Source organism: Pelodiscus sinensis, chromosome 5 (genome assembly GCF_049634645.1).
Source record: "Pelodiscus sinensis isolate JC-2024 chromosome 5, ASM4963464v1, whole genome shotgun sequence".
Classification (NCBI taxonomy): Eukaryota; Metazoa; Chordata; order Testudines; family Trionychidae; genus Pelodiscus; species Pelodiscus sinensis.
Genome location: NC_134715.1, coordinates 80369890 through 80383751, shown reverse-complemented (window position 1 = coordinate 80383751; position 13862 = coordinate 80369890). Strand labels below are relative to the sequence as shown.

The window sequence follows — 13862 nt, the reverse complement described above, 5'->3', positions numbered from 1 at the left end:
GGGAGGGATAGCCCCTCCCTCTTTTCCTAATTGGTAAGCAAGTGGGGTTGAGCACCACTTGAAGGGCCTCATAGGCCTGACTGCCCCCCACCCTGTGATTGGAATGTTAAAAGTAATCAACTAATTGAATCGTTGATGGAATTTCCATCGACTGTTCGATTAGTCGATAAGGGTGCTTCTACTTTGAAAGGAAGCAAGAGCCCACCTGGCTATTGCTACATTTCAAAGGTGGAATTGTTGTGCAGTGTTCCACCTTTGAAATGCACAAGAGCCCCAAAAGGGGCTCTTGTGAATTTCAAAGACTGAAACACTGCATGGAGCCTGGGACCAAGAGGGGACTCAGACTCCCCCACTGCTGTGAGCCCCATGCATTGCTTCTGCTTTGAAATATACAAGAGCCCCAGCAGGGACTCTTGTACGTTTACTGGAGCTGGGGGGAATTGGGTTTTAAGCCGGCTCCCCCCTGCACCGCTCTTCTCACCTTATTGCCTCTCTTTCTGATAGAGGCAGCAAGGGAGGGGGGAGGGAAGTGACTAGTCAACTAGTGTGTCGACTCGCCTATAAGCTTTTGCTTATTGGCTAGTCAACTAATCGATTAGTCGCATACATCCCTATCCTGCGAGGGATAAGTGGGCTTGCCCTGTAATAGGTGCTCATGAAAAACAGCAACTTTTATTTTATATTGTGGGAAGCTCCCTCTTGAACGTCATCATTGACCACAGCTGCAGCAGTAACACAATGAGGGAAAGGTGGCATTTTGAATAGGTAACTGTTAGGATTCTTATATTTTTATAGGTCACCTTAAAATCTACGCAGAAGACAGCAGGTAGCTAGTACAGATATAGAGCATGGGTGTAATATGTTCCTGGAAAAAAAATCTCATTTTCAAAAAGCATGCTGCATGTTCTACAGCAACTTCAGTTTTAAGGCATAGCTCTATGTAGAACGCATTGCACAATCTGATTTCAAGACAACAAAGGCTGGGGTAACAGCTGAATGCTAGGTCTTGGTGCCACAGTTTCCTGGGAGAATTTTAAAGCATATCTGTAAATGTGAAGTTTCAGTTATATTGGCCCATGAAAACGCGTGCACTAGTTCCAACAAAGACACCATGTGAATAGAAGAAATAAATTCTCACCTGCATATTGTCTTTTTTCTCCTAGATCAATAAAACTGTTTTCATCTTCCTGGTCACTGTATTGAATCTCCTTTTCCTGTAAGAGCTGCACAATTTTTACCTGCTGCTGTTTCACACGATACTCCAGAAGTCTCACCTGAGCCTTGAGTCTGAGCTGCTCTTGAAAACAACTCTGTAGTGTCTAGAGAGGAAAAATGTAGAGTTAACATTTGTCACAGTGATTTTGCATAATTAAACCACTTGATTTAACAACCAGCTCTTATCAATCAATGTGGAAATTGATTAAGATTAGCTTGCCCTATTGCCCCACGTTTATGTAAAGTTACTGACTGTATTACAGCCAGGGTGGCCAACCATCCACCATTATTTTCTCAGGCCTCTATTTAAAAAAAAAAAAAACTTATTCCATGGAGTCTTTAAATAATAGTCCATTTATATATTTTATATATAAAAAAAAAGTTACACCACTTAGAGAACAGACTTTGTATCCTGGGGATTGATGGTCCGCTCCCACATTAAAATCTGCAGGAGGGGGACTCTGGTGGAGAATGTTACTGTAAGGATCCCTTCATAGAGACTGCCTCTCCCACATCTTTGTCAGAGACAGAGTTTAGTTACCAGACAACAGGTAATGTGGATCTGCCCCAAACCTTGTAGATCCCCAAAGGTCTCAGGAAGTATACTCTGGACACTAGTACTTCTTCAGCTTTGCCATCAAAACTCTGTTATATCAGCCTTTCCTTTAATTTTAGAGTACAAGCTTCTTAAAGCAGGGAATCAGAGCAATGTGTGACATCAAAATCATTCTGGACAAAACCAGCTTAAAGCAAGGCATAGAGAACCATGCCTTCCTACCTAAAGCTATATCTACACTGCATGATTATTTCAAAATAACAGAGTACGTGTCTACACAGCAAGCTGTTATTTCAAAATAATTTTGAAATAATGCTCTTCTTACTCTGGCTTCTGTAACCCTCATTTCACAAGGAGTAAGGGAAGTCGAAGGAAAAAAGTGTTCTTCCTTCAACTTCTTGCTGTGTAGACAGCGCCAAAAGTTGAGTTAAGGTACTTCGACTTCAGCTATGCAATTAACGTAGCTGAAGTTGCGTATCTTAACTCAACTTTAGGCCATAGCATAGACATATCCATAGCGCATGTCTACACATCAGTGCTAAAGCCGAAATAAGCTATGCAATTGGAGCTGTCAATTGCATAGCTTGTTGAAATAGCTTATTTCGGCTTTTGGCGCTGTTTACACAGCGGGAAGTCTGAGAAAGAGCACTCTTCCTCCAACTTCCTTTACTCCTTGTAAAATGATGGTTACAGGACTTGGAGTAAGAAGTCTTCCAGCTCCACATTATTTTGGCATAATGTCAAAATAACTGCTTGTTACATAGACACCGACCATATTATTTTGGAATAAAATCAGTTATTCAGAAATAACGCTGCTATGTAGACGTAACACTGTGGGGTACCTAAGGGTAAGTGAGTTCACAACACTGCTATTACATTCACAGCATGCACACAGAGAAATTAAATAAAAACAAATTCTCTTGCAGGAAGATTGCAGCATCACAATTCATCTTTTTAGAATTCAGCATGATAACACTCAGTCTGCAGCCCATAACCTGAAAACAGGCTGCTCCCTCAGGATACGTCTATACTGCAACACTATTTTGAAATAACTAGCGCTATTCCAAAATAACTTAGTCTGCATCTACACAGCAGGTAGTTATTTCGAAACAGTGTCAAAATACTGTCAAGCTGGAGGACTTCTTACTCCGAATCCTGCAACCCTCAATGTACGAAAAATAAGAGAAGTCGGAGGAAGAGTGCTCTATTTTGAAATAAGTGTTGTGTAGACACTCCCTATTTCAAAATAAGCTATTTCGAAATAAGATACGCAATTGATGTAGCTCAATTTGCGTAGCTTATTTCAAATTAAGCCCTGCAGCATAGATGCACTTAGGGAGCAGCCTGTTTTCAGGTTATGGGCTGCAGGCTGAGTGTTATCATGCTGAATTCTAAGAAATGAATTGTGATGCTGCAACCTTCCTGCAAGAGAATTTGTTTTTATTTAATTTATCTGTGTACACGCTGTGAATGTAATAGCAGTGTTGTGAACTCACTTAACACTCTTGTAAAAACTTGGGGAAATCAAATTTATTTCCATACTAATTTTGTTCTAGTGAATTTGACAAACATAGTTTCCCTCTAGTACATCCAAATGTAGCACAAACGAGCATGTTTCTCTATAGATTTGTTCCCTTGTTGGTGAATTAACACCATCACACGTTAATATCTGGGCAGCCCTGAGAATAGGATTGTTAATTAAGACACACAACACTCAAGATTCCACAAACTGTGAAGTAAACATATGATTATACTGTAGCTTTAGTTAAAAAGCAGAGGGGCTTTTACTACAGACAATAAAACACTCATATCCATTTTATACAGATATGCCCTATTGTTTCTGTTAAAAAAAAAAGTCCTGTAGAACCATACAAACTTTTATATATATATATATATATATATATATATATATATATATATATATATATATATATATAAAAAAAAGAGCTTTCATGGGCAAAACTCACTCTCACATATGAGGTAGTGGATTTTCCCCAGGACTTCTCTCTCTCTCTCTTTTAAAGTTACAGATTAACACAGCTACCGCTCTGAGACTCTTGTTCCTAGTAAGCCTCAAGATTGACCAACCTATAGTAGGAGATGGAAAGGAGAGACAAACTAATCTTTCTAAATAACATAAAAAATCACCTCAAATGAGTTTGTTATAATGATTTTTCTTTTAATATTCAGAGTTTTTTCAGATGAGTATTTGTTGCTTCAGGCAAATTGGCTTTATATCACAATCTCAATTACATGCCTTCATTCTGAATGTTTGTGTTGTCTCAGATGTTTGCTTTTTATTTAATTTATTCTCTGTTGTAATCTGGTTTACAATGATGGTTAGCAGCCTGGCACACATGTGGCAGGATGAGGTAGTTTTTCAAGAACCTACTGAAGAATGGAGGGTTTATGACCTTTACTGCATGCACCAGTGTAATGCATTTTTGAAAACTCAAAAAATACCTATTAAGTAAGTTCTGTACTAGCTGGTTGCCTCCACCTAAGCTATGCTGAGCAGGCAGCGGGACCTTTGCCCACAAGAAGGGGGCAGCACAGTTGTGAGCTAGTTGACTAAATCCTAAAACTCATCAGCAGCCACACAAAAACCATCCAGTGGCCTATTAATCCCCAGAACCCTAATTTATTTGAATAGTGCCTTAAAAATCTTTCCCTCCTTCCTGCCCATTAATGCTAGCTATGGCTTTTATATGCAGAAAAACAGCTGTTGCACAGGTGGGCTATGGACTTCTTAGAGCATGTTGGAGGGGAGGGAGAAACTCAAAGAAAAAAGCTGAGAACCCCTCACCTATGGACCTTGTTGGTCAATAATTCTTCCTACAAAATTCTTAGCTATGAATTATGAGAAAAGGTACTTTTTTCAGCTAAAGGGAATAGTCATGTCTTGCCTCACAGCACACAGTTGTGATGGTTTCTTATCTCTTTTGATGTAAGTGTAAAGCATTTATGCTCCCTCTGCTGACTCTTCTTTCAAAAAAGAATTAGATACATTCATGGAGGTTAGGTCCATCAATGGCTATTAGCCAGAATGGGTAGGAATGGTGTCCCTAGCCTCTGTTTGTCAGGGGCTGGAATTGGTTGACAGGAGAGGGATCACTTAATGATTAGGTGTTTCTGTTCACTCCCTCTGGGGCATCTGGCATTGGCCACTGTCAGAAGACCAGATACCGAGTTAGATGGACCTTTGGTCTGACCCAGTATGGCCATTCTTATGTTCATCAGCAAAACCCAAAATAATATGAATCAGATTTTCAAAGTGTGCCACATTCCACATACACATAATAGCTTGAATGGCCATGTCAAACAGTTAGAGATCTAGCTGCTTAGTCTTCATTCACAGAAGCATTTGCACTCAAATGTGAGTTTTTATAGAAGCAAAATTATGGGTACAAATTTAGAGGGTTTTGAAAAATTAGTCATGCAGGAACTTAATTTTAAAATCATACTATTTTTTGTTTCTATAATACATTTCAAATGAACATTTGAGTGCTTTAAAAATGCATGAATGAAGCTTTTCAACACTCTGGGATGTAGAAAAGTATTATCATAATTTTACAGATGACCTTTTAGTCACATTTGAGGATCAGAACTCCATCCTCCTTCTCCTTGATCTGTCAACAACCTTCAACACAGTCAACCAAATTCTTCTTCTTAAAATCTTGTACTCCCTTGGCTTCTATGACTCTACCCTCTCCTGCTTGTCTTCCTTTTTCTCTAATTTCTAATTCAGCAGGTCCTTCAGAGGATATTCTCAGCTTTCTCAGAGTTCCACAGGACTCTGTCCTTTGTCCCCTTCTATTCTCCCTCTACATCATATTTTTGAGTAATCTCTGTGTGATGGGGTGTATCAACCTGCACTGAAACTAATAGAGTTGCCTTGGCCCAGCTGACTAAAAGGGCTCCACCCCCACAGCCCTGGAGACTGGCTATAAAGGCTTCTGGAGCAGCTCAGTAAGGGTTGACTGCTGAAGGAGAAGGCGGTACTGAGGGAGCTCCAGGGGAGGAAGCGCAACCAGACCAAGCAGTGGCAGCTGGGCCAAGAGTGCTACCCAAGGAGTCGCAGAACTGGAGTGAGACTATGGGGAATACACCTGTCAGGTACTAGTAGGAAGTAGCCAGGGTGGTGAATTGTTTCCTGAGTGCTCAGTGTCTTGTAGCTGGATTCCCCACTGAGCAATTGGTGGACCTTGCTACTGCTAACAGCGTCCTGGCCTGGGACCTGGTGGAGTTGGAGAGCCTGTGTCCCCCTGTCTCCTCCATACATACCTTGTTTGGGGGAGTTTTCCCTGTGCATATGGACTTAGGCCACTAGGCCGTACTACCCTGAGTAGAAAGACTTAAGCTAATGGACTATAATATTTGGAATAGAGGATCTCATTCCTTTTTTCTCGGTTCTGGTAAGGCCACATCTGGGGTATTGTGTCCAGGTCTGGGCCCCCAATTACAGGAAGGATGTGGATGCATTGGAGAGGGACCAGTGGAGGGCAACCAAAATGATTAGGGAGCTGGAGCATATGACCTACGAAGAGAGGCTGAGGGATTTGGGTCTATTTAGTCTGCAGAAGAGAAGGGTGAGGGGTGATTTGATAGCAGCCTTCAGCTACCTGAAGGGAGGTTCCAAAGAGGCTGGAGAAAGGCTGTTCTCAGTAGTGATGGATGGCAGAACAAGGAGCAATGGTCTCAAGTTGCGGTGGGAGAGGTCCAGTTTGGATATTAAGAAAAACTATTTCACTAGGAGGGGAGTGAGGCACTGGAATGGGTTACCTAGGGAAGTAGTGGAGTCTCCATCCCTAGAGGTGTTGAAATCCCGGCTTGACAAAGCCCTATCTGGGTTGATTTAATTGGGATTGGTCCTGCCTTGGGCAAGGGGCTGGACTTGATGGCCTAAGATCTCTTCCAGCTCTATGATTCTATACATAGACTAGGGCCATCAGGCCAGAAGACCCTGACCAGGGAGTCATGGGTACAGACTGAGGCTGTTGACCTGTCCTGTAAATTGATTTGGTGATGCTTAAGTTGCTCAATCAAAAGAAATTAGGTTCAGGGGGACTCCAAGGGGTAGTCGCCCCTTGACTGTCACTCATGAACACCAATTTAACTACTATCTCTACAACTTAGAGAACTGCCTCTCTGCTCCAGACCTGTCTCTTTGTGTCCAAACTAAAGCCTCAGCTTTTCTCAGGGTTTCACGTGAAATAATCTTAGCAAACTGAGCTACATCAATTGCGTAGCTTATTTTGAAATTGAAACGGGGAGTGTCTACACAGCACTTATTTCAAAAATAGAGCACTCTTCCTCCGACTTCCCTTACTCCTCATACAATGAGGGTTACAAGAGTTGGAGTAAGAAGTCCTCCAGCTTGACAATATTTTGACATTATTTTGAAATAACTGCCTGCTGTGTAGGTGCGGACTACGTTATTTCAAAATATTGCTAGTTATTTTGATATAATGCTGCTGTGTAGATGCACCCTCAGTGTCAGGACTGGGTGCAGGAGAGTCTCCATATATGGCTCAGTCACCAAGCTGCAGTCAGAAAATGAATAGTACAATCAGTGTCAAGCCAGATCATGCTGAGTTGCAGACAGGAGACAAGCAGCTTCAAGGTCAGATCAGGCAATCAGGATGCAAGGAAATCAGGGTCAGGTGCTGAGTGGCAGACAGGAGGCAAGTAGCAGAGTCTGTGGTTCAAAGGGAGGCAAGGTCTGTAGCAGAAGCATACAAATTGTATGGATCATTGCTCAGACAGATTGCCATAATGACTTCCTTGTTTATATACCAGCACGAGCCAATCAGTGGGCTGTGGGAGGGATGTTACTCAGGCCTTTCTGGGGGTCTCACAGCATGCAGTTTCACAGACTCCCTTAGCAGAAACCTAGCATGAGCTTCCTACAGTGATGTGAAATTGATGTCAGCATGGAATACACACAGAGCCAGGATATAGTTCAAGAAATTCTTTTGCTTTGTGTCTCAATTATAGTAAAAACTGGCACCTTCTACATCATAATACCCTTGGTGCAAGAGATTAATGATCCCCTTCTTGGTGGATACTAGGTTCCGATCAAAGGATCATAAGCAGTGTTAGAACAACGAGAAGTCCTGTGACACCGTATAGACTAACAGATTTATTGGAGCAGAAGCTTTCGTGGGCAAAGACCTATGAAAGCTTATGTGCCGATAAATTGGTTAGTCTGAATCCGTAAGAACAACGAGAAGTCCTGTGGCACCCTATAAACTAACACAGTTAGCTGTTCATAAGCAGTGTTGAACAGCTAGTAACATAATAAGGAACTGAATGACAAGAAAAGAGAATAAAAACACATCTGTCTAGCTAGGCATGAACAGTACTAACTCTTAAATTTTTGGTTTCTCTTTCTTGCTGAACTCCAAACAGGAGTTGTAAGGATTTGTTAATGAGACAAATATTATTGCTGCTCATATCTGGAATACCAGACTGATTCCCCATGAGGATAATCACAAACCAGTTCTATAACTTTAATGTGGATCAATATGTCTCTCAGATGTGTGGATTCAGGACCTGTTGTTCCAGCTTTATCCAGGATAACTTCACAGAAAAGACTGGAGTTATGCCAGTGTAGAAGTAGAGTAATGAAATGGTAACTCTGGCCCCAGACAGATTGTTTTTCCTTTTCTTTCTTTAGTCTATACATGAATCCAAGTTAAAATATTACCATACTATAATAGAGAAATGTTATTTTGGTGGTAGCTCTGTCTCTAGTGGATAGTACTGACACTGATTTAAACCAGATTGAACATAGCCTCTTCTGTCTGCTTTAATGACTACAGTTGTTTATACTATATATTTAGAAGGAATTATTTAAGGCTTTTGACAGCTTTAGTTTGACACACTGTCCCATATTTAACCCAGTAGTTGCTGTTACTAATATGCATATGTACCCTTTATTTTCTTTACTTTGTAACTCTTTAGGAACGCTAACATCTTTCCAGCAAAACACTACGGCTACGACTACACTGCAGGCTTTTTGCGCTAGAATGAGAGTACTTGCGCAAAAACTTGCAGAGCGTCTACACTGCACGTACGTTCTTGCGCAAGTAAACTTATAGTACAGCATCAGAAAACAGGGCTTCTTCCAGAAGAGTTATTCCTCTTCCCAGGAGGAATAAGCCCTCTTGAGCAAGAGCTCTTCCACAAGAACGCAATGTAGACAGGCAAGATGAATTTCTTTCGCAAGAAAGCCCTATGGCTAAAATGGCCATCAGAGCTTTCTTGCGAAAGAGTGTCTACACTGCCATGTATGCTCTTGTGCAAAAGCACATCTTTTGAGCAAAAGCACATGGCAGTGTGGACATGCTCTTGTGGAAGACTTTTTGCACAAGAACTCTTGCGCAAAACAGTTCTTGCGCAAGAAGCCTGCAGTGCAGACGTAGCCTACTTGAAACTGGGCTAAGGACTTAAAGGACCTTTCACAGAATTGTTCATTTTATATGTTCCAAATGAGATGAAACAGTGTGCATCCCTGAAATTATGAAAACCCTGGTTATAAGGTTTAGAGGTCTCCCAGTTTATTCACCTCAAAGTAAGCCAGAGTCCAGAAGCTTCCCACTGAAAACTAAAAGAAAGAAAATGGATTTGTTGCTATTATTTCCCCCCTATTGCAGCCAGTGCACTTGCACAAAACTAAAGCAAATCTAAATCTCCCCTGTTGTTTGTTTTAATTTTTGTGTATTTCCACCCTACTAACTGTCAGCCAAAACTAGAAATGGAAGTGCCAGAATACAGAAATTTGACAAAATTCTAGCCCAGCCACAACAGAAAGTATTGCCCCAGAAGTCCCCTCTCAGAAAGCTCAATCCAAGAGACTTTCAAATCCAAGAAATGTGGCTAATTTGGATGTTTATGTTGCCCAAACTTCTGGGTGCTCCTCCAAACTATCCCTATGAACTTTTAGAAGTTAACCCATTGCTAGAGGAAAAATTAGACATAAGAATAATGCAGATGAAGTCAAGAAAAAGTTACACTGTTAGAAATAAAGTCATTATAAATATGATTACAATTAGTAAAACTTACCGAGCTGCCAATGACCATTATTAAACAATTTGCAAGTACAAAATTAAACAGTTTCAAAATCTTCATTCTGAGGAAACTGCAAACAAAAAAACAAAACAATGAAATCCTGAAAGTAACCTTTTCACTATATTTAAAATAAGTAGGAAAAACTATTTTGGGGTCAGGGCAGAAAATTCTAGACTCTCTTCATATATCATGAACAAGCAACAAAAGTAGCATAAAATCATCCCCCCACCCCTTAACATGTCACTTTTAATACATCTGCCACATAATTATTTTTAGAAGTATCTAGAATCGAAACTGTGTCATATTTAACTTCTATTCCACTGATGACAAGAGTATGGTTGCTTGGAGTTCCCAAAAATTAAAGTTTTAATTAAAGATTATATTAAGTGATGAAACATCTCGGAACACATACAACCAAAACTGGCTACTCTACATAAGAACTGCATTTGAAAAAAATTGCTGGGAATATGTTGTACTATACAATATATGAAATTTTCAACTGCTTTACTTGAGTTGTATTCTAATATCATAGTATAATATAAGATCATAATGTCATCGTAGCTCAACATTAATAAAATTAGCCTCACAATTTCATGTAAAGTAAGTAATAGAGATGTAGCCATGTTAGTCTGGTCTTGCTGAAACAAAAGACAGGACTATGCAGCACTTTAAAGACTAACAAGATGGTTCATTAGATGATGAGCTTTCGTGGGCCAGACCCACTTCCTCAGATCAAATTGTGGCAGAAAATTGGCATAACCATATATACCATATCACTAATCAGGAGTGATGAGGTAATTAATTACACATTATAAAGACAGCTTCCCCACTTATCACCCCTGATTAGCCATTCATTTACTTACAAACAGCTATTACCTCTCTCCCTCGACCCACCTTCTGTTCTAAATCTGATTTGTCAGTTTAATAATGTGTTTGCTTTTTTTATTGTATTCCTTTGGTATATATGGTCATGCCATTTCTCTTTCAGAATATGATCTGAGGAAGTGGGTCTGGCCCACGAAAGCTCATCACCTATTAAACCATCTTGTTAGTCTTTAAAGTGCTACATAGTTCTGTCTTTTGTCTTGTCATCACTGTTAGAGATGACCCATGTCCATTCTGATTTAATTAGCACTGAGGTCATATTGCTATCCCTTCCTTTTTCTTTTTTTTTTCTCTTCAGCATACGAGTGAGTTGTAGCTCACAAAAGCTTATGCCCTAATAAATTTGTTAGTCTTCACAGTGTCACCCAACTGATTGTTGTTTTTGCTGACACAGACTAACATGGCTATCCCTCTGAAATCTGTTGAGAAGATCACTAATTTTAAATGGAAACTCTTTCATGGAAAGGTGCACAAAGACTGGAGTTGGAAACTCAATGGAATACAACTCTGTCTATATCAGCTCTAGCACAGCCAGGAAAGGGGTCAATGGTAAGATCACTGGTATAAAATATGCCTCTTTGGCTTTGCTTCCTTATATTTTATTTCTTCTTATTTCAAATACATGTAAGATAAATGAGATCACTTATGAATCCAGGTTGCGGAATTGGGCATTTAATGTGTAATGTAACTGCTCCTATTGTGCCTAAATGTCCCTTGCAATATAACTTGCAGCAGGATCCTGTAGCCTCACTGATTTTTATTAACAAAAGGTCCTGGTTCAGGATTAGCTATAATTTTGACCTCTCTGTCTTTCAGGTTGGATTTATGTGATTCTGCCCACTTTTAGACTAGGTTTGCAAGTTACAGATTCTGTTCCCTTAGCTGGCTCAACCAAGTTTGGCACCTGTTCAAAACTTCCTTTCAGAGTGGTGACCTGTATGAAAATGCAGTGACAGACACCTTCTTCAAAACAAATTATTTATTGAGTCATAGAAACATAACAATCAGAGAGAAAATGGACTGCCAGAGACACTAGAGTGTCTATGGGCACTATCTATGAAACCATGATGAGACTGTTACAGTGATCAAGGAGTTCATATTAGACATTGGCTTACTGAAATCTAATTATAGCCATACCACCAGTTTGGGATGTTGTCCCTGTTTTGACAGTTTGCCCTGAGGTTAGCACTCACAATCATGAGCCACTCCAGATAACCTGAGAGGCTATATCTTGAGGCTAATCTCCTTGCCTAGTTAAACAGTTAAATTCATTTTACATAGCTATTTAAAACTTAATAAGAAATGCCCTTACAAGGTAAAACAATTCATCAAGAAAGTATCTCCCTACACTAGAGTCAATGATTACAAATAAATATTCACATATTAAAACAGCAAGCAAATATATTTATTCCAATAAAGCTGCCACATTATTAAATAACTATGCATAACACAGTTGAAATCAGTCACGTGATTTTAGTGAATATTTTTCTGTTGCTGACTTCAGTGACTCCAAAAAGATAATGTGCTGAATAATTATAAAGATTTTCCCTTTAACAACATTTGCCCATAAAGAAAACAGAAATTATACATATAAGAGCTCTTCCCCCAAAAGCCCTTCACAGTTAATGACAGATCTTTCCGATTCACTGTCCTCAATCTTCCACATAACATGAAGAGCCACATGTGAAGACAAAAACTTAAAGAAAGTTGTTCTTATCTGAAGGCACAGATTAGTAGCACGAGAGGCAAAGGAGAATCATCGTTAGGTAAAGCAGCATTAAGGATTATAGCAAAAACTTGATGTTCCATCCATGAGAAGATAATAGTACCCATACACTGTAATTAAGATATTGCAGGGAGAAGAATATGGCTCTCTGGGTGATTTTAAACTATTTCTCTGAAGAAGCAGCAGTAACAGCCACCCATTGCTACTGTCACCACCATCAGGTAGGTGTATTTAAACTGCCTTCTTCCATGCCATCTTTATGCACTGAATTTCCTCCCACTGTTTATGTGGGACTTTCCCTCAGTTCAAATGCCTCCTAAAATTGACTTATCCTTGAATGTCCTTCGATGGTAATCTACCAAATAGACATTAATACCATAAAAAAACCTGCACTGCTAAAATATTGAACTCGCAACATGTGGTTTAGTTTTGTTTTTGCCTCCCTGAATTCTGTAGATTGTAAGCTATGTGAGGTTTGTGCTGATCATCTGTGTATGTACAGTGCCAAGAACAACTAAACATATAAAATAATAATAAGCAAGAATCTTTGCAGGGAAGTGAAGTTTCCTGCCAGAAATGTAAATTGGTCAGTATATGACTTGCAGGAAAATATTTTTCTCCTTTCATTCTTAAGAAATATTAAAAGTGAAACCGCTTTCATGAACAAAGTAATAATTACTCCATTATTCAAGCTCTGCACTGTTTTATATTAGGTAATAATATCTATGGAAATACACCTAATTTTTCTGAAATACAGTCAATCATTTAGCCCATTAAAAGATCTAAAACAGTCTTGCCATAGTTTGTACATCAATGTATTAAAATATATTTTATGATTACAGATTGTAATTTAGAGTTTATTGAATAACATAACTTTTAGCAAAATATCTAGATCCACCCTTAATATCACACCATTAGAGATCATTAAAACAAAACATTATTGCTTCAAAAAGTCAGTTTTTACTCAGCTCTGTAGAAAGCACCCCAAATCCTTGCTCACAACCTCAAGCCCACCTACCATCTTTACCTTTACTCTAGACACAACTTTTGATAGTTAAATCTTCCTAGCTGATGCAAAAAAATCCACAGCCTTTTCCAGAGCAAGATTGGTTTTGCTATTAAATTCTGTAATGTTGAAACTTAAGTCTCTAATGAGTCAGTGGGCAGGAATGTTGCTGAGGAGTTGCTATTATCAGGGCTAACTAAATTGCAACACAGGAAAGAGAAGACTATAATATAGTTCATAATATAAACAGAGAAAGAAAGAGTGATTCTTTTCTTTTTTATGGCTCTGATTCAGGAAAGCATTATTCATCAGGACAGCACATCAGCACATATGTAACATTAAGCACATGCTTTCGTGAATCAGGATCTAAATGTGTTTGTTTTCAGAAACACACAAGAATG

The 13862-nt window shown here is 39.4% G+C and overlaps 1 protein-coding gene across 2 annotated transcripts in view; it reads right to left on the bottom strand.

Moving 5' to 3' along the window:
* Nucleotides 1-13642, bottom strand: part of FGL1 (fibrinogen like 1) — a 34964-nt gene extending 21322 nt beyond the window's left edge. Inside the window, exons 1-3 of one of the 2 annotated variants that reach the window (XM_014576244.3) lie at nt 13474-13642; nt 9839-9914; nt 1139-1319 (exon numbers count right to left, since the gene is read on the bottom strand). In XM_014576244.3, coding sequence (XP_014431730.2) covers nt 1139-1319; nt 9839-9904 — 247 coding nt within the window. In that variant the 5' untranslated portion in view covers nt 9905-9914; nt 13474-13642. The remainder of the gene's footprint in view (nt 1-1138; nt 1320-9838; nt 9915-13473) is intronic. The other variant, XM_006128438.4, reaches the window with a different exon arrangement.
* Nucleotides 13643-13862: the final 220 nt, after the last annotated feature.